At 54.1% G+C, this 25,676-nt stretch overlaps 1 protein-coding gene, 1 long non-coding RNA gene and 2 other non-coding genes across 4 annotated transcripts; 3 read left to right on the forward strand and 1 right to left on the reverse strand.

The window, feature by feature from the left end:
• The first annotated feature begins 904 nt into the window (after positions 1-904).
• LOC122128391 lies at positions 905-4,407 on the forward strand. The gene is made up of 4 exons (XR_006151420.1): positions 905-985; positions 1,474-1,639; positions 2,284-2,377; positions 4,208-4,407. It is a non-coding gene; the product is annotated as an uncharacterized LOC122128391 (long non-coding RNA).
• Positions 4,004-4,086, forward strand: LOC122094983. The gene has a single exon (XR_006144988.1). It is a non-coding gene; the product is annotated as a small nucleolar RNA R38 (small nucleolar RNA).
• Positions 4,408-4,477: 70 nt separating the features above from the next.
• On the forward strand, positions 4,478-4,551 carry LOC122094984. Its single transcript, XR_006144989.1, has one exon. It is a non-coding gene; the product is annotated as a small nucleolar RNA R38 (small nucleolar RNA).
• Positions 4,552-7,461: 2,910 nt separating this feature from the next.
• St6galnac2 (ST6 N-acetylgalactosaminide alpha-2,6-sialyltransferase 2) lies at positions 7,462-24,692 on the reverse strand. Its single transcript, XM_042702707.1, is given in 10 exon segments — positions 7,462-8,267; positions 9,060-9,159; positions 10,467-10,550; positions 12,308-12,411; positions 14,239-14,377; positions 14,724-14,892; positions 15,497-15,578; positions 15,580-15,672; positions 19,396-19,456; positions 24,568-24,692. Coding segments are annotated over 10 exon segments (1,125 nt in total). The 3' UTR covers positions 7,462-8,099.
• Positions 24,693-25,676: the final 984 nt, after the last annotated feature.

Below are 25,676 nucleotides of genomic sequence, written 5' to 3' on the forward strand. Positions count from 1 at the left end.
AGGGCTGGCTGCTTCGGCCGTTGGGAGGCAGGCATCCGCCCAGGCCTGGGTCTCCCTTCCAGGCCTCTGGCACCTGCTTTGAAGGGCGGCTCACAGGCCAGATGGCTGGGGCAGTCCCACGTGGCCACATCTTCACAAGGTCACAGAGCTAGAAGACAGGCTGTTGTTTCTGAAAGCAAGGAGGAAACTTCCCCCGAACTTGGCCAGAATTGCCTGGCACACAAGATGGAAGACAGCTTCCCGGCCGGGGCTGCACAGACAGCTCCCTGCGCGCCCCGGCGCGGTCAGCTACCGGGCAGGATGCCCACACGCCTTGGGGTTCGTACGAAACGGACTTCCACACTACAAAGACTGCCTCCCACGAGGCCAGGGGTGAGGCCTTCCGTCCGTCCTCGCGGCGCGGGCTCCCTGCGGAGCCCGGTGCGGCCCCGGGGCCCCGGCCGGCCCGGGCCCGCAGCTCCCGGGCGCCCCCTGCCGCCCGCTCCCGGCCGTCCACGCGGAGGGAATCTCACTAGCCGGACGCGCCGCCCCGGTCTGCAGTTAAAAGTGGGATTGGGCCCGGCCTCAGTTTCCTTTTTGGTCTCTCCCCCTTCCCACCCCGCCCCGCGAACTTTCAGAGCCCCCCACCCCCAGTCCCGTGAGGGACTCGACCTCCAGCCTCCGTTTCTGGACCGCCGCGGTTCTCCACACCTTCCAAGCTGCCCACCCCCGGTCGCACTGCCGCTCCCGGTGGCCGCCACTATCTTACCCGGGCTCCGCGGTCACGGGAGGAGGGGGTGGCGGCCGCCGCTCAGCGACGGTTGTGTTGGACTACATTTCCCATCAGCCCTTTCTCCTCCCCATCGCGAGAGCTCCGCCGAGACCGCCCGGGAAGACACCGCGCAGGCGCGCTCTCGCGCTCTTTCCGAGGTCCGCCGCGTGCTGAGAGTCATGGCGGCTCCTGTCTGCGCGGCACCCGCCCGGCAGCCTCAGGCCCGGGGTGGTGGTAAGGTTGTGGGGCTTCTTCGACCCGGCGCTGGCTCTCTCGCCCCCGCCCTTCCTCAGAGGGGGAATGGCTGTGTTCCCTGCTCCGTCCCGGCGTGGTTGGCGCGTCAGGCCGGGTGTGAGGAAAGGGCTTTCCGGGCGGCGGGACGCCGGAGCTCGCGGCCCAGGCCCGCTCTGGGCGTTGTGGGGACCCCCCCCCCCGGGGGAGAGGTGCTGGCGGCCCGCGCCCCACCCCACCCACGTGCTCGGCGTGGACGCCCCCGCGGGGGGCGGATGGGGGGGGATGGAAGTCGGGGTGGTCGGCCCCCCCCAACTCGCCATCAGCTCGTGAGTCGGAGCCGGTCGCGTTCACGGGTGCGCCTCGGCTCCCCCCCCCCCCCCCCCCCCGCCAGTCGTTGGTGTGTTTAACCACTACAAGGAGTAGAGCGGGGTTGTGGTCTGGAAGTCTGTAGGTTTGACACCATCCTCTTTCCCTCCGCTGCCTTGAAGGTCTTCTTTTGGCATCTGTTGAGAAGATGGGAAGCAGAGCCCCAGGTTCCACCTTAAAAGTGATGAATGGACTCAGAAGAACCGGAAGCGGGTGGAAGCAAGACTTCCTGTGGTCACCTGCAGTGGGAAAGCAGATAACGTCTTGCATGGTCTAGCTCATGCTAAAGTATGTTCAACTGCATGCACGCGTGCATGTTGACACCTTTGGGTACTATTAGGGGAAGAAAATCAGCCAGAATGCTCAGTCTCAGGTTCTTAAGTCTGAGCTGCTAAGACTGGGGAAGGTGTCCACCCGTGTAATTCGGGGCCGCTAGATGTCACTGTTTAAAATCAAAATGAACGACACTGTGCAGACATTGGATGAGGGAAAACTTGGAAGAAAAGTCTGAGTTGGGTGGCATTTAGGGGCTGCAACTGGTTAAGCCAAGGATAATTTAAAGTTATCCTCTTCTCAAGACTTTTTGTGTGAGGAGTTCTGAGTTACTGAGGCTCAGCCTCAGCGGTTTTTTTTTTTTTTTTGTTTTGTTTTTTTTGGGGGGGGGGGTTGTCTGTGGTGGGGCTTGAACTCTGGGCCCGTGCGCTGTCCCTCAGCTCTTCAGCTCAAGGCTAGTGCTCTACCACTTGAGCCACAGTCCCCCTCTGGGCTTTTTCTGCTTATATGGTTCTGAGGAATCAAACCCAGGGCCTCATGCATATGTAAGGCAAGCACTCTACCACTGAGCTAACTTCCCAGCCGGAGGCTTCTTTTTCTAACATGTATTTTGAGAATAAATGCCTTAAGACTGTTAGAATGAATTTTTTTTTCTCCAGAAGGTGTTGGCTGTGGATTTAAAGTCACATGAACATCCATCATCTTGAGAATCCATCATCAGCATGAGAATCTTTGATGACATTTCAGTGTGTGGTAAGATTTTTTTTAATGTATTTTTTAGTTCTTTCATAGAGTTGCATAGCTTATGGTCCCCATTAGCTAGCTATTGGTCTGTTAGATTTGGGGATGTGCTGAATTTTTATGATCCTCATGGTAGGAAAGTAGTGTGATAAGGAAAAGGATGGATTTGAAAAGGGGAGGAGAATGAAAGCAGGGCGAGACATCAACCTCAACAGACCAGATCAATTTTAATGGAAGTTAAAAGGGATGCCAACGAGGAGGGTCCGGAGACACAAGTGGAATGTCGCTGGAGGGTTGCTAGAGTTTCAGAAGTGCCTTGAGAGTTCCTGGTAATGGCCTAAAATGGCCTCTTTCCTGGAACCTGTTTTGTGGACTGCCAGTGGAAGCTCTCAGGTGCAGTCACCTGAGGTGGGTAGGCTTTCATATGTAGATTCAGATTCCTCAGGAGAGTTTCTGGAAGGTGGAGCAACTTTGCCTTAGGAAAAGGGCAAATTCCAGCAGTGGAATTCCTTCAGCTTGGTGCCTGCCTAGTATTCTTAGAGACAGCATTGAACTCAAGGCCACACTTCTACCTTTTGCTGGTTAATTAGGAATAAAAGGGTTTGTCTAACTGAGAGATAAGTTGTTTTAGAAAAAGAACAAATGTCAAAAGAGTTGAGGTTGAGAAACCTATGGGAACTGCATATTATACTAACCAGAGACCCAGCTCTGGTCTCAACCTACTGTCTGATAAGGGCACCAGCTGCTGGCTGTGGCCAGCCTGAGAACAGGTGCATAGGAATAATTTGATGATTTGATCTGTTTTTAGCTCAAGGATTTTATTACAGCAAGATTATAATGTTGGCTGGCTATTTTTAAGTAGCTCTTGGGGCAAATCTTTAATCCCCTGTCTTAAAAAAACCATACTCGATTTGCTTGGTCTGCAGGGTGGTTCTGTGCATGCAGACGGGCGGTGACCTTGTATAACATTGTTACGTGCTGGCAGCAGGTACTGGTTGGTCTGGCCTTCAGTAGGCCAGCTGCAATGACCAGTAACCTGCACAGCCTTATGCACTTCACTCAAATGCTACAGAGATTTAAATCCATACCTGTACACAGCTCAGACACTGCTAAGTATTGGGATAGGGGTTTTGGTTTTTTGAGTCAGGGTCTCATCGTAACCCAGGCTAGCCTTGACTTTGCAAGCTGGCCTCTGCTCGGTCGCTGGAGTTGAGGTGACCCTGTGACAGGAACTCCCATGTGCCAGGTCTGGACCTGATGCATCTAGGTAGCACAGTTCTTACCATAGAGGGAAAGCCTACACTCAAAAATAAGGTTGATAGGGTTGGGTTTTTTTTGTTTGTTTTTGTTTGGTAATGGGGCTTGAACTCAGCCTGGGCACTGTCCTGGAGCTGAAGAGCTAACACTCTACCACTTGAGCCACAGCGACACTTCTAGTTTTCTTGTGGTTAATGGGAGATAAGTGTCTCACGGGATGTTCCTGCCCAGGCTGGCTTTGAACTGCCATCCTCAGATCTCAGCCTCCTGAGTAGCTAGGATTACAGGTGAGCCACTGGTGCCCGGCAACAGAGTTTTTATGAAGGGAATAAAGCACAGATTGATAGAAAATAATGTTGTATGCTGGCAGATTGCCAGGAGCCAAGTATGTGATGATGTAAAGTTATCCCTGTCTGAAGGCAAAGAAAGGCCTTCTGTGTGGAATATGGATATCTGAGACTTGGCTCCCTGGCTTTGCCTCCTGCAAAATCTAGGCCTGATTTTAAAGAAAGCTAGGTACTTACTGGTCATCTCGTAGCCGTCTCCTGAGCAAGTTTTTCTTTGTCACATCTTCACCCTCTCCAGGTGCAGTTTCAGTCTGAGTTTCTGGGACTGAAAAGGGATCTGTGGCAGCCACCTGGACCCACGGTGGAGTACCCCATGCACGGAAGGAGAGTCCCTGAACAGGCTGCCCTGGGGTCCATGGCTGTGCTGAGTGGAGGGAGCACTTTATCAGAGTTCTTTCTTTTCTTGGCCAGCTTCCTGCCCTTAACTGCTTTGCCCGAGGCAAGTGAAACACTACCTCTCCTATTTGGAAGTTTTATATTTCCATCTTTTGTGTCTCTGAGAAGCCCCACCAGCCTGTGATGCTCAAGTTATCCCTGTCTGAAAATCTCAGCTGAGGGAAAATAATCTATTCTGAGGCTTGAGGGGTGTGGGTGGCTTCATGCTCCAGAAGGGATGGGGGCTTTAAGTGGGCTCCACAGGGCGGATGGGTGCCCTGCAGCAGAGAACCCTGTGTGGTGTGTTATCCCTCTAAAACTCAACACCAAAGATCTGGTTGCGCCTCTCTCCTGGTTGGTGCTTTGGGACACAGGCTGAGTTGGCAGGAGCAGGCTAGTCGCAGGACTCCTTGTATGCTTGTACTGAGAGAGTGCGTTTCACTTATTTCAGGAAATGAATGTACTCTTTGACAGGAATGTAGGAAGTGTGCCAGCTTGTGGAGTGGGAATGTTCAGTGACTGGCCTTGCCCTGTGCGGCGTCTTGACGCTTGCAGGAGGTCCGTGTGGGGCTCTGGCAGAGCTGTCTGGTTTTAGGTGCTTTGTTAACAGCACCAGCGCCCTCTGAGTGTAGCTGGTTCCTGTCTGATTGGCATGCCTGGTGTGAGGCTGCTCCACTGGCAGCCGGCTGGCATGTGAGCAAAGTAGCATGGGAGGGTGCAGTGGGGTTTGTCTTTTTTTCCCTCATTTAAATGTCAGCCTTGAAGTGAACAGAGATAGCTGGGCCTTTTCAGTGGAAATGGATACGGATTGTATATTTTTTTGGTTTGGTCACCAAGGAAGTTGCATTTGGGGTGAGGTTTATTGGTCTGGGAAGCTCCCTAGCAGCCTAGGGTTTGCAAGTCAAGCCAAGTGAGAAGGTGGGTTAACAGTGGAGCAGCTCTTTGTACTTGTCTGGGTGGATCGACGGCCCCACAGAACGCACCCTCAGGGAGGGAACTAGACCTATTTCTGCTCCTGTCGTGGGAGGGCTTTTCTGGCCACTTACCAGAAACTTATCCCTTCGGCACCATCTGCTTAATGAAGTCATCTTGGAAGCTCAGCAGCCTGCACTGAGACATGATCAGGAACAGTTCTCCCCCAACAATACGTGCCCAGTGAATAGTGGGAAGAGTGAGTCCTGAATAATTTATCCTTTAGTTTTGAGCCATTTAGTTTGTTATTTTAAATTTCTCCTTTGCCTTTCCAGGGCAATCTCCCTGCTTCTGCTGATGTTTAAAACAACAACAGTTCTTTCCAAGAGAGTCATTTAAGAGTTGGAGAGGGGTAACATCAATCAAGTATTGTACAAGCCTTGTTTCATCTAAGTGACCAGAGAATTGACTGATTCAAGAAAACCTTGGGCAGTTGGTGAATTGGGGGTAACTGAGATCATTCAGAAGTGCAGTTTTGGTGCGTGGATATCATCTGCATGTGTAGCTTCAAAGGGGTGTGACCATGGTGACCTAGAACCACCTCTGCATTTCCTGAGTAGTCCACCTGTGTCTTGGGTTTACACGTGGAAGTACAAATAAAAAATATTTAAAAAAAAATATTTGGCATTGTGGATTTGAGATTGAGACGCATTATTCTGTGACTTGGAAAACACATAGGAGTTTACCATAATACTTAGTCCCAGTTAGAGAACTTGGTGTCTTTTTTTTTGGTCGGCCGTGGGGCTTGAACTCTGGGCCTGGGCGCTATCCCTCAGCTCTTCAGCTCAAGGCGAGCACTCTACCACTTGAGCTACAGCGCCACTTCCGGTTTTCTGGTGGTTTATTGGAGATAGGAGTCTCAGGGTCTCTCCTGCCCGGGCTGGCTTTGAACTGCGATCCTCAGATCTCAGCCTCCTGAGTAGCTAGGATTACAGGCGTGAGCCACCAGCGCCCGGCGTCTTCTACTTTTTTTAAAACCTGAGATTTCACGCCCTACTGATGGGGTACCAACCCACAGACATTAAACTTGCAATGTAATGAACACTGTCCAGTGGGAAAGGCAATGATTGGGTGAGGGCGGGGTGGGCTTCCTCACTCCAGCGCTCATTATGGAAGGGACTAGAAGAGACTGGATACCTTGTGTATTTTCTTTTTTTTTTTTTTTTGTCGGTCGTGGGGCTTGAACTCTGGGCCTGGGCACTGTCCCTCAGCTCTTCAGCTCAAGGCGAGCGCTCTACCACTTGAGTACAGCGCCACTTCCGATTTTCTGGTGGTTTATTGGAGATAGGAGTCTCACGGTCTCTCCTGCCAGGGCTGGCTTTAAACCGCGATCCTCAGATCTCAGCCTCCTGAGTAGCTAGGATTACAGGCGTGAGCCACCAGCACCCGGCTACCTTGTGTATTTTCACAATTGACTACATTCAAGTGTTCTGGCAGAGGGGCTGTGTGATGAGCCCACCAGCCGAGGCTTTACCTGACCCCTGCTTTACCTACCCCTCCAGGGCAGCAGGATGCTGTTTTCCCCCAAATAGCTGCTTTAGTAATCAAAGCCCAAGTGTCATGTTGCTCAGCCATGTCTGGGTTTCTGAAGTGCTGCTGTGTCTGGTGACTGAGTCCCTCCTCATCCTCCCAAACCAGTGCCAGAATCAGAAGCCAGTTCCTTGGCCTTGGTGGATTGCTGCCTTGAGAAGCTGGCCAGCAGTTCCTGGGGAGGCCCTCAGGGTCTAAGATTTAAAGTCACCTAAGAGGCCATAAAATTAGGAAACTGCCTGTTAGCTATAGAAGTTCCCATCTACTGAAGCCATGCTGGGGTCAATACCCAGTAACAACCTATTAATAAGTCATCTCTGATGGGACTTCTATGGCATGCAGGTGTCAGAGCCGCTGACCTAGCACCGGTGCCTCCCATTGTTCCTGATTTGGCTTTTCTTTTGGCGCGCAGGGGGCTGGGGGTAGGGGCAGTGGTGGTGGCAGGATGCTGGAGATAAAAGCACCATGCATGGTAAGATTCCTGTCTCCCTGGGCTGTGTCATCCTGCTATCCCCTGTTCTAAGTCCCTTGTTAGAATTTGATCATAAAACTCCATGTTTGACACCCTGTGCTTTCTAAGCTTTACTCTATGTTAACCAACACAAAAGAAGACAATGGTCATTGGTCGTTTATGCAATTCTCTACTCTCAAATCAAATTCTGCCTCTCGCTCTCTCATGGGCAGAAGCATGTTTCTCCAATGGATCTTCCGTTCTTTATAGGTGTCCTCAGCAATTGAGCTACTTTGGCGTTTGGGGGGGGCTTGATGGGCCAGTGGGAGGGTTTGCTGGAGAGTGAGCAAGCAATTTGCCCGCGCTGCTGCTTGATCTTGGTTACCAACAGAACCCTGCCTGGTGTCACTTGCGTTGTGAAATTCAGTACCAACAATTGGCTTTGAGCTGCTCATCTGGGGTTTTGTCTGCGCCTTGTCAAGGTCACTGTCACAACTTGGGAGTGGTAATTTCCGTTTGGGAAAGAGTCCAGAGCAGTCCGCTTGCTCTTCCCTTGGACAAAGTGGGGATGACTGTCTAAGACTCGGAGAAGAGTTTTCTCTCAGGAGCCTACGACAAGGTGGGTGGTGCCCCAGCCTCGAACAGGCTTTGACGGCACTTGGGAGTCTGTCTTCTGTTGTGAAGGAGGAGGTGGTCAAGGGGGACAAAGCCCCTTTCAGAGGTGGAGGAGTCAAAATGGCTTTTGGCCACTTGGGACCAGAGTTACAGCTGTGTGAGAAGCCAAACACTTGGTGTTTGGGGATCAGCGTTGGTACAGCCAAAGGATGCCGGCCTCGTGCAGGTCCCGCCACAGGGCAGCCTCCAAGGGCAGATCGTGGTTCCCATAAAATATCAATGGCTTCTTTTCTCGTTCGAAATAGTGGTCAGAATAGTTCTGGTAGTTGCTTGTGATGAATCCGTAGGCACTGACCTGGACACCAAGACAGTGGTTAGTGTGTAGACAGGCGTGACATGAATTCAGAAGGATACATGGCCAGCGCAAAGAAACTCACAAGCTCGCCCTGGCATTGCTCTCTACATGGTCCCTCAGCTGGCTGTATGACCTCATAGGAACTTTGACCTCATAGGCCCTTTACTCTCACTGAACAGATGCCATAAAGAGGGGAAGAAAGTAAATGCATCCTGAGTTTAGACCTTGAGTATGACTTCAAGGACGGAAGCCAACAGCCCATTACAGCCTGACTCCAGCTCCAACAGTGACAGCTCCAAGTCTTGCATTAGAATCCAGGAAAGCTATACAGCCTGAATGGCATTTGGGCCCACTCTCAAGCAGGCTTTTACAGAGGCTCAGCCTCTGAAAACTACTGTTCAACCTCTTCCTACCTCTACACACCAGAGGATCACATCCTATCCCATAATAGTAAAGCTTTGTAAACCTCGGCTATATAAAGGCTGTCCTTACCCGGTTCTGTTGAGATTTTGCTTTTAGAAGAGCAGTCTGAAAATGGGCTCCTTAAACAGACCATATAGAGGAAAGGCAGAGAAAGCACTGGGACAGGGGTCCTGGCCCCGGCCCATTCTTTAGAGGCCTCTGATGGCCAGTGGGCACGTGAGTGGACAAGGCACCCTGCTGGGGGGAATCCTCTGCCACCTATGTGGGTGGCAGGCCTCAGGGAAGGAAAACGGGGTCAGAGTTCCTTGTTCCAAAAGGAACAGAGTTCCCTGTTCCTTTTAGCTCCTGAAAGAGAACACCGCCACCTACCTGGTCACAGGTATGTAAAGCGGTCAGTAGCACAAGGGCTCCAGTACTAGGCATATATATGTTTCCAAAATTTGTGTTAATCAACTTTGATTTCAAAAACCTGGAGGCAAAAAACAAACAAACATGAAACCTAAGATACTCAGAGGTCAAATACTAGTTAGCTTGGTAGGTCTAAGTTTACAGTGAGTAGCTACCCATTCGAATACATTTGAAAATCATTCGCAAACTTCTGGTCCTTCGATCCCAAGCCATCCCCTGATTCTGGGGAAACGCCAAGTGAACTTAAGTGTGAGGATATTTGGTTGAAATTAACTGTGTGAGGAAGGAACTCAGTGAGGCCCTCCCTGCTTTCTCCTGCCCTACAACACCTTTGCTGCACACCGTTCACAGTGACCTGGAGAGAAACCTAAGTTTCACCCCACATCTTGACCCAAGCAGGAATCTTGAATGAGCTGCTCAGGTCCTGGGTCTGGGCTCTCTGGTACGATGATGCCTACAAGTCCCTAGCCTCAGACCCGGATTCGTGGCCAGGCTTGGCCAGGCCGGTGTCCCCTCAGCTCCCCAAGCCTGTTTGTTCCTCTGCAGAATTGGGATATAATGGTGCCAGGTTCCACTTGTCAGCCCTCTTTGCCACCTCCTTGTCCTGGGGTGAGTGCATGTGCGTGTGTCTGTGATCTATAGCAGGGTTTCTCACCCATGGCACTATTGATGTATGGGACGGGATAGTTCTTTGGAGTGAGGTGTTCACCAGAAGTCCTGGCCTCTGCCTCCTATTCCCTGTCCAGTCTCCAGACAGGACCAGATGCCACCCATCCCACCTTAATGTCAAGTGGGAGGGAGGGCAGGCTGTTGGTTTCTCAGGTGGCCTTGTGTTGGCTGGATTTGGGCTTCCAGGTAATGGCACTTTGCTCCAAATACCCACTCCTGCTTCTCACCTTCTAGCTCCCGCACACCCAGCTTCCGCCCTGGTGAAAGTTCCTAGGAACTAAATGTGTATGGTTTATTCTGACTTTCCTGATGACTAAAACATCATCAAGCAACAAATCAAATAGTAGATGAAGAAACCAAGTGTAGTGCTCAAGGGGTGTGTGTGTGTATGTGTGTGTGTGCACACACGCACGCACACACGCACACCAGTCCAGTACTAGGGCTTGAATGCAAGGCCTGCGTACTATCTTCATGGACTTTCTTGCCCAGGCTGGCTTTGAACTGTGATCCCCAGATCTCAGCCTCCTGAGTAGCCAGGATACAAGGGGAAGCCACCCACCAGTGCTTGGGGTCCAGGAGCTGACGCAGCGTGGATGTGGACCAGGGTAAGCACCAGGAGGCTGGGGACCAGGGTAAGCACCAGGAGGCTGGCCCTCCCCACCCGCCCCCCTCGCCTGCCCCTCCTCCCTGCCTTGGTACCTCTGTGTCACGTAGCTGATGAAGGCTGGATGCAGGAGCTTGAATTTTCTGGCAGAGGCTTCTGGTCCAAAATAGGTGTGCGGCCTAGGATCCACGATAGAAGTGGACGGAGCGCCCAGGGCTGTCGTAGTGCATTTGGGAGGGCAGGGGGAAGGGGGTGAGGCGCCGCGTGCGGTAGGGCCGAGGCTGGGAGTAGTAGCGGGAGAAAGGCGTGTAGAAGGTGGCCGGCAGCACGGTGGGCACCACGTGTGGCTTTCCGCCCACCAGGACGTCGATGGGGGGGGAGTAGGTGAGAGAGGAGGGGGGGATGAACAGGGCTGGGGGGGGTGGCGTAGGAGCAGTTCACCTGGGGGAGGTGGGGGGGCGGGGGGAGCAGGGGAAAGTAGAGCGAGTCTGGAGGGGGCGGAGGGGGAGGGGGCTCCTGGGGCTTGCAGGGGAAGGGGCAAGGGAAGCACTTGGTTTGAGGGAGCGGGGCTGTGGGAGGCTGGAAGAACGGAGGCTCCTTCATGAAGCGCGGTACGTAGGGGGTGATGTAGGAGGGGATGGACCGGACAGGCCCGATGTAGGAGGCCGAGGTGCCAGGGCTGTGGGAAGGGGACCTGGACGTGGTCACAGAGTTCCCGGGGGTCAGGGAAGGGTTCCGGGAGAGAGGCTTTAGGCCAGACTGGGAGGGAGATTTGGAGGCAGGGGGAGTGGGACCTTGGGAAGAAGCCCCTCGAGGCACGTGTTGGACATGAGGGCTGGGAGACAGGGAGGAAGCCCTGGAAGAGGGCTGAGAGGCATTGGGGGTGGCAGGGTGAGAGGCATTGGGGGTGGGAGGGTGGGAGGTCTGGCGAGAGGAAGAGCCTCGGGTCGGGGAAGGGGAAGGGGAGGGGGCTGCGCCTCCAGCAGGGATGACAGAATGGTTGGATCGGGACTGGGAGGGGGATTGGGTGGGGGACGGATTGGGGGTGTGGGAGGGGGAGCTCATTGGTGTTGAGGAGGCTTATGGCCACTCGGTGTGTCTGGGGCAGTCCCCCCAAGAGCCCATCCCCACGCGTGTCACAGAGCCCATCCTGAGTTCTCATGACCAACAGTGGCATTGGGGGCAATTGTTGGGTAACACCGGGGCGGGGGTGGGGCCCGGCTGGCCGGTGACACAGGACTGGGTTTTGTGACTCCGTCCATAAGGACCACCCTCCCAAACTGCCTTTGGAGGGGTGGGGGTGATGCCCTGGGAGCCCTGAGTAGAGGCTGCCGGCCTCAGCCACAGTGGGCACAGATTCTAAGCCCCTGACCCGGGAACAAGGCATTGGGACAGGCAGGGAGCAGACTGAGGATAAGGCTCACACAACCCTGCAGCCGGGGCCACTGAGCAGGAAGGTGGGAGAGAAGACAGGGGGCCTTTGTTCTGTCTCTCAGGAGACGGGGCCAGTGCTCCTGTCTCCTGGGCAGAGCCTGGGGAGCATGCACACCTGTTACCACCTCCCCCATGAATGGTACAGATACTGTCCCGACTCACAGCTTCTAGAACAATGTTCTCCAAGGCCAGCAAGAAAAGGCCTCTGCTGTGGCTGGCTGTGGCTTTGAGCAGCTGGAGACAGCAGCCTGAAGCTAAAGCACCCAGGCCTGTCCACCCCATTCAGAAAAGGGGACCAGAAGGGACACTGGGCTCTTCCCAGAGTAGGACAGTAGACACTGTGCTTAATGAACACATTGAGCCATTGAGCAATGATTGACTTCTTGGAAATTTTCTGATCTCCACAGCGCTTCCCTCCCTTCCCCCACCAGAGACTGTGGGAGCCACCTCGGGGTCACCGGCCTGTGCCACAGCCCGACACCACCACCTTTTGGTGACGCACCTGTCCCCTCTATCAGGGCCTTCAGGGACAGGGACTCCTAGAATGGCTGATCTGAGCATCAGGTATTCACGGATGCCTGCGGGGATGAAGAGATACCGTAGGTCCTGTTGGGGTGTCAGAGAAGGCCACATTCATGCCTTGCTTTGACAGAGCAGCCCTCCACTGAGTTTTTTCTGTCCCCCCTCCTCCCAAGTCTGACTGGGGAGTTCCCTTTCATGCCATTTCCATTTCCACTTTGAGCAATTGTGGTAGCTTTTTGGTGTTTTTTGTTTTGTCGGTCATGGGGCTTGAACTCTGGGCCTGCATGCTGTCCCTCAGCTCTTCAGCTCAAGGTGAGCGCTCTACCACTTAAGCCACAGTGCCACTTGCGGTTTTCTGGTGGTTTATTGGAGATAAGAGTCTCACAGACTTTCCTGCCCAGGCTGGCTTTGGACCGCCATCCTTAGAACCCAGCCTCCTGAGTAGCTAGGGTTACAGGCGTGAGCCAACACCGGCTCACAAACCCTTTGGAGTCCCTCTCTACCTCTCTAGAAGAGGTGATGTCTACTTGCCATCTTCTTGGGTATGAACTGGCTATGGTGACTAATATATAGAATTTTTTTTTTCTCACAGAAATTATAGAGCCAGGCACCAGTGGCTCACGCCTGGAATCCTAGCTGTTCAGGAGCTTGAGATCTGAGGATTGTGATTCAAAGCCAGTCCTGGCAAAAGTAACCAGCAAGAAGCTGGAAGTGGAGCTTTAAGTGGTAGCATGCCAGCCTTGATTGAGAAAGCGAAGGAACAGGACCCAGGCCCTGAGTTCAAGCCCCAGTAGCTGACCGGATGCAGCTACCAGAAACACAGTGGTGTATGGCTTTGTGGACTAGGTCATAAAAGGTACCACAGCTGCCTTGCTGTTTGTCTCTTGGTCCCTCAAGAGGGACTACTTGAGAATAGTCTACAAGAGGTCAGGATGTGGGGGCTGCATCATGGCTACCGCTCCAGCCTTCGATGATAGACACCAACCACCTCAGAGCTCCTGAGCCAGAACCACCTTTGTTAAACCACTCCCAAACCCCTGACTCCTGAAGTCATAATATGTGATAATATCCGTGGTTTGGAAGTGTTTGTGTGTGGGTGTGCACATGTGTGCAAGTGTGTGTGCTGGTTCTTGGGCTTGGACTAGGGGCCTGGGCACTGCCTTTTTGCTCAGGCTAGTGCTTTACCGCTTGAGACACTTCGAGCTTTTGTTTTTTAATTTGTTAATTGGAGATCAGAGTCTCATAGAACTTTCCTGGCCAGGCTGGCTTCAAACCATGATCTTCAAGACCTCAGCCTCTTTTTTTTTGTTGTTGTTGTTGGTTGTGGGGCTTGAACTCTGGGCCTGGGCGCCGTCCCTCAGCATTTCAGCTCGAGGCAACCACTCTACCACTCAAGCCACAGCGCCACTTCTGGCTTTTTCTGCTTATGTGGTGCTGAAGAATCGAACCCAGGGCCTCATACATGCAAGGCAAGCGCTCTATCACTGAGCCACCTTCCCAGACCTCAGCCTCTTGTGTGGTTAGGATTATAGGTGTGGGCCACCAGTGCTGATCTCCCTGGAGAAGCTGAGCGCTCTGGGGTGGGCGGTCTGGATTTGAACCCTGGCCTATGCTGACTTTCCAAGTCAAAGACACTGGAGTTTAATCTCCCAAGCAAAGCGGGGTTCACAGGGCCGCCATCAGATGGCTGGGCCTTCATCAGCACTCAGTAGCGAGCGGCTATTCCCCTCCCCGGCCCAAAGCAGGCCGGAGCTGCCTTAAAGGACAAGGAACCCTTGACCAGATCTGCCTCCAGGCTCAGCGGTCCAAGATCCTGCACTACTCTTCAGCAACTGGCTAAGGAAGGATCTGGGAGCCCGGGGAACATGGCCCCCACTGCCCACCACAATGGCACACCACGGCAGGCCTCACCTGTCCTTGAGGCACAGAGGTGAAGCCCAGGTGCTGGTAGGAGATGAGGGAGTTCTTCATTGTGTTCACGGTGAAGCCATAGAAGGAGGTCTTGGTGCCCACGTCGTGCTCGAAGCCTTTAATGACCGCTCCATTGAGCCTGCCCAGAGCAGAGGCTTATGGGTATCTTTGCGGCTATGCCGCTCAATCACCTCCACAGGCCAGGCAGAGCCCCAGTAGCCTCTGTACCACTTGCTGGGCCCACAGCCCAGCCCGATCCCCACTCCCTCAGCCCCCAAGGGACACCAGGGTGGCCCCCTCCTCCTGAATCCCCTTTCCCCTGGGCCAGTGAGCACTGTCCTCAGAGTTGGCTAAGCATCCGCCCCATCGCAGCCGTGACGCCACCTCCAAATCAGTGCCACCTGGGCCTGGCCTTCAGGGCAGCTGAACGGGGCTCCCCACCAGCTCCTGCATCCCACCCCTCCCAGGGCCTACCCCCCTCGGACCTGAACACATAGTCGTGGGCATCGATGTTCGGGCCCTGCCCAGATCCGTTCAGGATGCCTCCGTTCCCCACCACGGCACACCGCATGCAGCCCGCAGGTGGCTTCCTGGGGGTGGCTAAGAGCCTGGCACTCTCTGAGCTGTTCAGAAGGCTCAGGGTGGAGGCAATGGCTGTGAATAAGGACCAGAAGCAGCCCTGAGGGCTGGCACCAGGGCCCTCGGGTCCTTCCTGCTGTGGGCTGTCTTTCCCAGTGCCCACCTAGTGCCCAGGAAGCAGAGGGGTTTGGCAGAGAAGGGGAGCCAATGGGGAAAGACAGCTGAGAAAAGCCTGCCGGGGGTGGGGGGGGTGGGGGGGGGTTGGGGGGAGTGGGGGAGGTGGGGGGTTGGGGGGGTGGGGGGTGGGAGACCTGGGGCCCCAGCTGGGCTTGAAGAACTGGAATAACTAGTTCTCTCAAGACTGCATTGCAGAAGAATCTGAGGCATGAGGTGGTGTGATGTCTCCATGGTAGATCTCGCGAGGTCCTGTGTGGACGCTGCTTGGCCTCTGTCCTCAGCCACTGTTGGACACTGGACCCGGCCATGCCAGGGAGAACCACGGGGCCCCAGGACCCTTCCCGGAGCCCTGGGGGCTCGAAGGAAGGATGTGAAGCAAAAGGCATGAGCTCAGGTGTGGGTGCAGTGAAGGCAGTCATCCCTGGTCCAGCCTGGGGCCAACAGCAGGTAGAAGGGGTGCATTGAGTCAGAAGGCAGAGGAGAGGCAGGGGAGAGGCGTTACCTTGCTGGGACAGCCCCTGCCAACTGTAGGGGTCTCCACGCCTGCTCAGGTGGTCCCAGAGCTCTGGGGTGAACAGGCCCCCCCCACAGCAGCACTGGTGTGGAGAGGTTGAACAGCCCCCGGAAGCGCTGGTGACGCTGAATGGCCAGGGAGAGTGGGCGCTGGCAGGGCTGGCTCTGCGGCGAGAAGAGGGGGCTGAGCCCTGTTATGTGGGGGGGAGGGGAGCCCACAGACCCCACAGGACAGTTGGGGGGGGAAGAGCCTCCCTTCCCCCTTCCAGCCTGGGGCCACCCCTGGGTCTGCTGGCTCAGGTCAAGTTTGTGGCCCAACAGCCAGGTAGGTGGGCATTAGAGAGTTTTCTGGATTTAGCCAGGCCAGTCCTTTCTCTCCTAGATGCCACCCAAGCTCCTCTAGCACTTGAGAGCAACCTTCGGGTGCTGTGTTCAGTCTGTTGAGTACCACCCCTCCCCGTCTCTCCTCTCCCACCTGGGATGGGATTTATGGGTTGGCTGCACATAAAGACCCCTCCCAAAGGATTCTGGGTTAAGGATCCGACCTGGAGCCAGTTTAGCTCAGGAGAGCTCTGCCTTCATCAGTGAGGCGTTCCCTAGATGAGTTTATAATTTAAGGGCATTATTGGGCGGTTGTAGAAATGTGTAGAGGTGAGACCTAGGTCCCCCCCCCCCCCCCCCCGTTTCTCTCTTCCCTGACGGACGCAGGCTGTCTGCTATAATGTCAGTGATGTTCTCCTTCAGCTTAGGTCTCTGAAACAATGGAGTCACATGGCCCATGCCTGAAACCTCAGAAGCCGTGAGCTGGAAAGACAACGTTTCCCCTTTTAGCTTTTTGTTTTTTTTAAATCAAAGAAAAAACTAGCTACTCAAGTGACCGGACTTAGAAACTGGGTCTTTGCAGGTGTCCTGAGGCCTCTATGGGCCTCGGCGGTCCTGTGATGCTGGAGGTAGAGACTGGGGTGGTGCACCTACACACAAGGAATGTGTGTGTATGTAGGGTGTGATCCTGCCAGCACCTTCGCACAGCCGGAGAACGGGCGCCTGCTGTCCAGCAGCAATAGGGAATCCAGAGGCATGGAGGGAGGGAGGGAGTCTCCAGAGGCCCCAGCCTAATCTATTGCTTCAGTATCAGAATTAATATCAGAATCTGACCTGGGGGAGGGCTACTGGAACTTCTGAATAAAGCCCGTTGTGTAGCTGTCTGTCAAAGAATTTCTGTTCAGCTATTTCGGCTCTAATGTAATGTATGAATGTCTAAAATTACGAAGGTTTGCAAAACTGCAGTCAAAACCCCACAAAACTGAGCTGGCCACCCATGGCTCACACCTGTCATCCTAAATACTCAGGAGGCTGAGATCTAAGGATCGTGGTTCAAAACCAGCCTGGGCTCAGTGGTAGAGTGCTTGCCTTGCATGCATGAGGCCCTGGGTTCGATTCCTCAGCACCACATAAGCAGAAAAAGCTGGAAGTGGTGCTGTGGCTCAAGTGGTAGAGCACTAGCCTTGAGCTGAAGAGCTGAGGGGCAGTGCCCAGACCCAGAGTTCAGGCACCATGACTGGCAAAAAACAAAACAAAACAAAACCAGCCTGGGCAGGAAAGTCCTTGAGACTCTCATCTCCAGTAAACCACCAGAAAACCAGAAGTAGTGCTGTGGCTCAAAGTTTGAGTGCTAGCCTTGAGCAAAAGAACTCAGGGACCATACCCAAACCCTGAGTTCAAGCCCCTGACCAAAAAAAAAAGCTGGAAGTGAAGCTGTGGTTCAAGTGGAAGCAAGCTAGCCTTGAGCATGTAGGCCCCGAGTTCAAGCCCCTGGACCAACAAAAAACAACAACAAAAACAAAAAAACAACCCCTCCCCACAGGATTAGCCCACCAAAAACCCCCAAACAAATCAAGACTAGCTAGATGCCATTACTCACACCTATAATCCTAGCTACTCAGGAGGCTGAGATCTGAGGAGTAAGGTCAAAATAAATGCAGGCAAAAAGCCCATGAAACTCTTACCTCCAAGTAACCACCAGATAGATAGATTAAAAATCTTAAAAAACAAAACAAAAACTCCAAAGTGCAGCTGTGATTCAAGTAGTAGATTGTCAGCCTTGAGCAGAAAAAGCCAAACAGAACAAGACCTGGAGTTCAAACCCCAGTACTAGCATGAAATAAATAAACACAACACAACACAAACCAGATAGGGAGATATGTCTGTTGGCATCAAGTAGCTTGAGGTTGAAAAAGCTTTGGGAAAACAAAGATGACCTGATCCAGGCACTCAGAAGAGGCAGCCTGCTGGCCAAGGTCCATTAGCTTCCGTTCTTGCTCAGTGTCTGCACCTTGGGCCTTCACTAAGCTCTTGTATGCACTGAAGTCTTTTCTCCTTGAGTCCCTGAGACTCGGGTCACATGTCCCAGTTCAGCCTCTTGGGAGCTGAAAACAACTCTAAGCCTGTGTTAATCCTTTATGGGTCAGCAGTGCACAGAGCTGGTGGCCGGGGAGGGGGAGGCCAGGCCCCTATCCCAGGACCAAGGCAAGGCAGGGGAACTGTTCCATCCACCAGTTAATCGTCTGGGATCGCTACCTCCTAGCTCTCCATTCCAAGAGAACGTGGGTAAAGAGCTCTGCAGGTATTACTTAGGGCTGTGGGCTAGAGTCCTGACGTTATTGAACCTTCTGAGCAACAATGCAACATCTGGCCCGAATTTGGAGATAATTCTCCATTGTGAATAGTTTGAATGTGATTTATAGTTAAAAGTCATTTCTAGGGGTAGAGTGTAAAACCCACCTGCCCCCACCCCCTTTTTTTTCAGTTCTGAGGTTTGAACTCAGGGCTTCAAGCTTGCTGGAGAGGTGTTCTGCCACTTGAGCCATACCTCCAGCCTTTTTTGTTCTGGTTATTTATTTGCCAGTTCTAGGACTGGAACTCTACGCCTGGGCCCCGTCCCTGAGTTCCTTCAGCTCAAGGCTAGCGCTCTACCACTGGAGCCACAGCTCCACTCCCAGCTTTTTCTGTGATTAGCTGGAGATGAGAGTCTCACAGACTTCCTGCTTGAGCTGGCTTTGCACCGCAATCCTCAGAGCTCGGCCTCCTGAGTAGCTTAGGATTCCAGGCATGAGCTACCTGCACCCTGCTTGCTCTGGTTAATTTTTTGAAATAGGGTCTCAATTTTGCCCAGCCAGCTCCAGGACTGTGATCTTCCTATCCATGCTTCCCACTGTAGCTGGCTGACAGGTATGTGTTGATATGCCTAGCCTTTTCTGTTGAGATGAGAGTTGTGATTTTTTTTTGGGGGGGGGGGGGGGAGGTGGGAGGCAGGAGCCTGGGCTGGCCTGGATCATTTCTTTTATTTTTTTGTCAGTCATGAGGCCTGAACCCTGGGCCTGAGCGCTGTCCCTCAGCTCTTCAGCTCGAGGCTAAGCACTCTACCACTTGAGCTACAGCGCTACTTCCGGCTTTTTTCTTTTTGCTTATGTGGTGCTGAGGAATCGAACCCAGGGCCCCATGCATGCAAGGCAAGTGCTCTACCACTGAGCCACCTTCCCAGCCCCCCTGAACATTTCTTAATCTCAGACTCACCTATAGCTGACAGGACAGGTGTGAGCCATCAGCTTCTGGCTCTACCTGACCAATTCAGGTGCAAATTACCAAGAACTTTTCCATTGGCTAGACCCCAGCAGAACTTCCTTATTCGTCCTTCTGTGCTTTAGGAGTAAAGGATACCCTGGTGGTTGGGTCTGAGGTACTTCAAGTTTACCAGCAGCTCAGCGTGGAGCTCCGGACCACTCAGACTCAGCAATCTCAAGAGGATGTTCTAGTGTGCTCAGCTCTCCCCTCTTCCCCCCACTAGCCTGAGGATGTGGAAAACTGCCATGGGGTGACCGAACACTGTACCTTTCTGGGCCCAGACTTCCATGTCTTGGTTTGAAAGAATGCTTGAGTTGACACGATGTGCCTGGAGGAAATGGCAGGGATAAAGCACGGGTTTGGCTTGGTACCAAGCACCCCTGGGAATGGCACCCCAACCCTGAGGAAGCTTCTGGACTGACTCCCTTGGCTCTGGGGCTGACCAAAAATAGACACCATTTGGTGTCTTTTTCTATTTTTTTCTATGTTTCTTGCTGATCCTGGGGCTTGAAATCCAAGCCTGGGCGCCATTCCTGAGCTTTTGTGCTCAAGGCTAATGCTCTACCACTTGAGCCACAGATCCACTTCTAGATTTTGGGTGGTTAATTAGAGATCAGAGTCTCACAGCATCTCAAAGCCAGGGCTGGCTTTGAATGATGATCCTCAGATCTCAGCCTCCTGAGAAGCTAGGGTTAGAGGTGTGACCCACCACCCGCACCCAGATGTCTGTTCTTTTGACGTTTCTGTTTCCACTTTCTAGTCTTATCCAAATCTTTTTTTTTGGGGGGGGGTCTGGTCGTGGGGCCCGAACTCTGGGCCTGGGCATTGTCCCTCAGCTCTTCAGCTCAAGGCTAGAGCTCTACCACTTTAGCCACAGGGCTACTTCCAGCTTTTTGTTTTGCTTATGTGGTGCTGAGGCATCGAACCCAGGGCCTCATGCATGCAAGGCAAGCGCTCTACCACTGAGCCACCTTCCCAGCCCTTTTTTTTTTTTAAATGCTAGTCTTGCAGCTTGAACTCAAGACCTAGGCACTATCCCTGAGCTTCTTTTGCTCAAGGCTAACACTCTTACCACTTGAGCCACAGTGCCACTTCTGGCTTTTTTTGTGTATGTGGTACTGAGGAATCAAACCCAGGACTTCATGCATGCTAGGCAAGCACTCTACCACGGAGCCACCTTCCCAGTCCTCTTGTTCAAATCTTTTTTTTTTTTTTTTGGGTCCGGTCGTGGGACCTGAACTCTGGGCCTGGGCACTGTCCCTCAGCTCTTCAGCTTGAGGCTAGCGCTCTACCACTTTAGCCACAGCGCCACTTCCAGCTTTTTTCTTTTTGCTTATTGGTGCTGAGGAATCGAACCCAGGGCCCCATGCATGCAAGGCAAGCGCACTACCACTGAGCCACCTTCCCAGCCCCCTCTTGTTCAAATCTTTCAGCATGTAAAATACTAAATACTGTCACAAGTGAGAGAAACCTCTCAATGAGTGGGAGAAATGTGAAATTCACAGGAACAGATAAATGGTTAAAATGTGAAAATGTTAAGCAAGAAAGACTGCTGGCCCTGGGTTTGTGATTGTGGGGGCGGGGGAGTTGTCGAAGTCGGAGAATGAGGCCCTTTGCATGTGCCCTGCTCCTGCAGCTTTTTCCTGGTGGAGGGCGTGGCTTTGTCTCCTGACTCTACCACTTGCTGGCAGAACAGTCTCAGTGTCTGCATCTCTACAATAGGACCAAGGTGGTGCTGGGCTCCTAAGTCTCCTCTGTCACTATTGTTCCTGAATGAGGAAGGCAAAGAACATCTCTCTGACTGTCCATTCTGGAGAGGTGTAAGGGACTCCTGATTCTGAAAGACTAAGCAGAGGCCCCCACTGTAGGGTGGAGGGACAGTGAGAAAGAAATAAAGCCACTGAACCATCCAAAGGCAGCTGTTACGCCAGCAGCCACAAGGAAGCAGGCGGCAAGAACCTGGGACCAGTTCTTTGCAAAAGCCTCAAAGGCCTCTTATTGGTGCTGAAACAAACTCAGGTGATCTGACTCACCAGGTTTCCTGAAAGGGCTTGGGGGGGCAGCGGGTGGGAAGAGCAGAGAACTAGCCACCTGTCACTCACAGAGCCTTGAAGCCCCGCCCCCTGGTGCACCATGACCCTCTCCCCAAGAAGGTGGGGTTTGCTCAGTGTAGGCTGCCCAGGAGAGCCCCTGGAAACAAGTCACTGTTCCCTGCCACCCCAGGAGATTCTGATCCATGGATTCCAATCCCACTCCCACCCCCCACCCTGCCCCGCCCCTGCCAGGTAAGTCCAATGAGCACCTGGCTGAATGGGGTAAACTTTAGACCACAAGGGAGTCTGCAGGGGTGGGGAGGGGGAGAAAGAAGGTAGATGACAACCAGGACTCTGCTCCAGTTCCTTCCTTCCCTCCTTCCTTCCCTCCTTCCTCCCTTCCTTCCTTCCTTCCTTCCTTCCTTCCTTCCTTCCCTCCTTCCTTCCTTCCTCTCTCTTTCAATGCCAGTGTTGGGGTTGGAACTCAGGGCCCCCATGCTTTTGCTGGAATTTTTTGCTCAGCTGGCACTCTACCACTTGAGCCACAGCTCCACTTTTGGATTTTTGCTGGTTTGGAACTGCGATCCTCAGATCTCAGCCTCCTGAGAAGCTAGAATCACAGTGTGAACCACTCAACATAGTGCTTTTTTTCTTTTCTTTTTTTTTTGTCAGTTGTGGGCTTGAACTCAGGGTCTGGGTGCTGTCACTGCACTCTTCAGCTCAAGGCAAGCACTCTACCACTTGAGCCACAGCACTACTTCTGGTTTTCTGGTGGTTTATTGGAGATAAGAGTCTTATGGACTTTCCTATCCAGGCTGGCTTTGAACTGCAATCCTCAGATCTCAGCCTCCTGAGTAGCTAGGATGACAGGTGTCAGCCACTGGTGCCTGGCATGCATAGTGCCTTTTTGATAAAACTAAATTTCCTCAACTGAGGTTATATTGTTACTGACTTAGGACCCTTTTGCAAAAGGTTGACAATAGATTGTAACTGACAGCCCTCCCTGTGTTAACCCTTATCCCATCTCTATTAAAACAATCAAAAAAAATTCTAGCCTGGCCCTGGTGGCCCTGACACCTGTAATCTTAGCTACTCAGGAGGCTGAGATCTGAGGACTATGGTTCAAAGCCAGCCCAGGCAGGAAAGTCCATGAGACTCTTATCCCCAGTGAACTTCCAAAAAGTCAGAAGTAGAGCTGAGGGTCAAGTGGTAGAGAACTGTCCTGAAGAAAAAAGAAAAGAAAAGAAAAGAAAAGCTCAGGGATAACATCCAGACTCTGAACCATGAATTCAAGCCCCAGGATACAGGCGCATGCATGCACACACACACACACACACAAAAGGAACAGTTCTAGAATTTCTCCTGTCTCTGAGGAGCCCTCATAATCCATGAGCAGATTTTGGATTAGACTCTTCTCAGGTGCCGAGAGAGCCCCCTCTTTGGGCTCCTCAGACCCTGTCCCAGCAACTCTTCCTGAACTGTCCTCAGGCTTCCTGGCAGCAAAGCCTGCTGGCACTACCCAGAAGGCCATTCATCTCCCATCCTGCGCTAAATATCCACCTACTCACCTACCTACCCTGGGAGCTGTCCTGACCTGCCCTGTCCTGCCCTGGAGTTGAAGCTGGAACACACACACACAAACATCACTGAGGAACAGCAGGAAATGGGCAGGTTCCTGAGTCATACTGATTTTGGAGAGAGAGAGAGAGAGAGAGAGAGGAGGGGAGGAGAGGAGAGGAGAGGAAAGAAGAGACTGGAGAGGGGAAGAAGGAGAAAGAGGAAAAAGAAAAAGAGGAGGTAGAGGAGGAGGAGGAGGAGGAGGAGGAGAAGGAGGAGGAGGAGGAAGAAAAGAAAGCTAGCTTTGTTGAGATAGAATGGAAACATCCAAAACTGAATATAAGTTATCTTAGGTGTTTTTAAAAGAGGGGACTAGAGCTCTCTTCCTTCTAAGACTCAACTTGGCCATTTGCAAATGTGTTATGTCTGATTTTGCAACTTGAATCTGTTCTTTGACTTGATCTCTTCGCAGTTAGCTACTAATTTTGCTTTCTTCCCCCTATACCTGGAGCCCGGCGGAGAGTGCGCATGTGCAAGTGCTCGGTAGGGAAAAGCGTTGTGAGCAGAGACTTTTTAAACTTGAGGTGTTTTTCCCACCTCCCAAACTCAGAATTGGGGTGCAGCGTGGATCGCCTGCCAGTTGAAGTAAAGTATCCTCTGGAGGCTTCTTTGGGAACTGCAATGGTCCCCTGCCTAAAGCGGACTCTTAGGCTGCCCCCCTAAGTGCACAAATGAGAAGTGGGTACCAGGGCGCACCGGAGGGAGCAGAGCCCGGGAGGAGTCAGCGCGGGGTGAGAGGGAGACCCAGAAGCTACCTCTTCTTCTAGGAGTCACGCCCTCCCCCAGCTCTACCCACATCATGCCTTAAAAATAGATTGTCCAGGGCTGGGAAGGTGGCAAGTGGTAGAGTGCTTGCCTAACGTGTGCATGAAGCCCTGGGTTCGATTCCTCAGCACCACACACACAGAAAAAGCCAGAGGTGGCGCTGTGGCTCGAGTGCTAGCCTTGAGCAAAAGAAGCTCAGGGACAGTGTCCAGGCCCTGAGTTCAAGCCCTGGGATTGCTGAAATACATACATACATACATACATAAATAGACTGTCCACGCGGAGTGCCTGCCCCTGGCTGAATCTGTAGGTTCGGGATGCCGCGTTGGAGCCGGGCGCCCGCAGCGGCGTGTTCAGCCGCAGCTGCTCCGCTGCCCGCGGGGCCCGCGGCGCGGCCGGCTCCGTGCGGTTCTGGTTCTGGTTTTTGTTTTTAGAGCTACAAAACCAGCCTCGCGGGGCGGGCGCGGGAAGCTGGGAACTGGAGGACGGTGCTTTGTCCATCAGCCGGTGACCGGTGGTTTATAGTCATGCGGATAGGGGTAATCAAGGTGTGTGTGCGCGCGGGGGGGGGGGGGTGGCGGGGGCGCGGGGGTCAGGCCCCACGTGGGGACCCGAGGAGCCCGGGGAGCTCTAGGGTGACGCGGGCGGGAGCTCCGGGGACCGAGGGCCGCGGCCGGTCCCCGCGGCGGGCCATTGCCGAGGGGTCTGCGGCCGGGACGCAGCGCCCTCCCCGCGCCCCGCGCCCCGCGCCGCGCGCCCCCCGCGCCCCGCCCCGCGCGCCCCCCGCGCGCGCCTCTCCCGGCGCAGCTCCGTCTCGTCCCGCGCGCCTCTCCTCGCGCTCCCCACGCGCGCCTCTTCCCGCGCCCCGACTCGTCCCGTGCGCCCCGCCCCGCGCGCCCAGCCCGCGCGCCCCTCTCCCAGCAGCCCCATCTCGTCCCGTGTGCCCCGCCCCGCGCCCTGGCTCGTCCCGCGACTCTCCCCGCACCCCCCCCCCCCCCCCGCGCGCCTCTCCCCGCAGCCCTACCTAGCTGCTGGGCCGGACCTCGGCGACGGCTCCCCCGCGCGGGAGTACAGCGCGAGGAGGATCCCGGAGCCGCCGGCCGCCAGCAGGAGCAGGAACCGCAAGGCCCGGCCCCGCGGGACCCCCATGAGGCTCCGGCGAGGGTCTGGAGCGCAGTCCAGCGGATGGCGGTCCGGGCACGGAGGGCCGAGGCTTGGGGCCCGGGCAGGACTCTCGGAGGTGGCCCCGCCCCGCCCCGCCCCGCCCTGCCCACGGTGCTGCCCAGCGGGCGCCTCCGCCTCGTCCCAGCTGGGCCACTGAGACCCGGGCGATGGAACCCAGGCGCCTTCCCGGGTGGTTAGGAGTGAAGGCCGTGTGCGCGCGCCTGTGCCAGTCCTGGGATTTGAACTCAGGGCCTGGGTGCTGTCCCTGCGTTTTTGTGGTCAAGGCCAAGGCTCTATCCCTTGAGCCATAGCTGCACATCTGGTATTCCAGTGGTTTATTGGAGATAACAGTCTCACGGACTGTCCTGCCGGGGCTGGCTTTGAACCGCGATCCTCAGAGCTCAGCCTCCTGAGTAGCGAGGATGACAGGCGTGAGCCACCGCCGGTACCTGTTGCAGACCCTGCCGTGCCAAGAGCTGGCCACGAGTGAGCAAAGGCATCGACTCCAACCCTCGGGGCTGCAAGTACTTGCTCTTTTACTTGAGGAAGTGTTTTTCTTGGCTTTGGGCCTGGGGGCTCATGTGAGGGAGTCTGGTAGAGGAAGGTTGTTTGGAAGAGAATGAGGTAGGACACGTCCTGTCTGCTGTGGGTCCCGGAACAATGCCATGCAAGCATTTGACAAAGATGCAAAATGTATATAGCTGAGGCTTTGCTGGGATCAACAGAGTTGTGCTTCAGACTTCTGGCATCTTCTTCTCAATCCCCTTGTCTCTCTGGAGCCCAGCTTCAACTTTGCACCTTGAAACCTACACCCTCAGCTCCCAAGGCAGCCCAGCCTCCTCCTGCCTCCATCCCTTACGAGAGTAGATTCCCTGCCTGTGACCTGGGCCTGTCCTCAGCACCCCATGGCATCCCTCCCTCAGATCTTCCTGGGCCTGCAGCCTGGTCCTCTCAGCCAGGTGGGGGTGG

Source organism: Dipodomys spectabilis, unplaced genomic scaffold (assembly GCF_019054845.1).
Source record: "Dipodomys spectabilis isolate Male_0828 unplaced genomic scaffold, ASM1905484v1 ptg000329l, whole genome shotgun sequence".
NCBI classification, from domain to species: Eukaryota; Metazoa; Chordata; class Mammalia; order Rodentia; family Heteromyidae; genus Dipodomys; species Dipodomys spectabilis.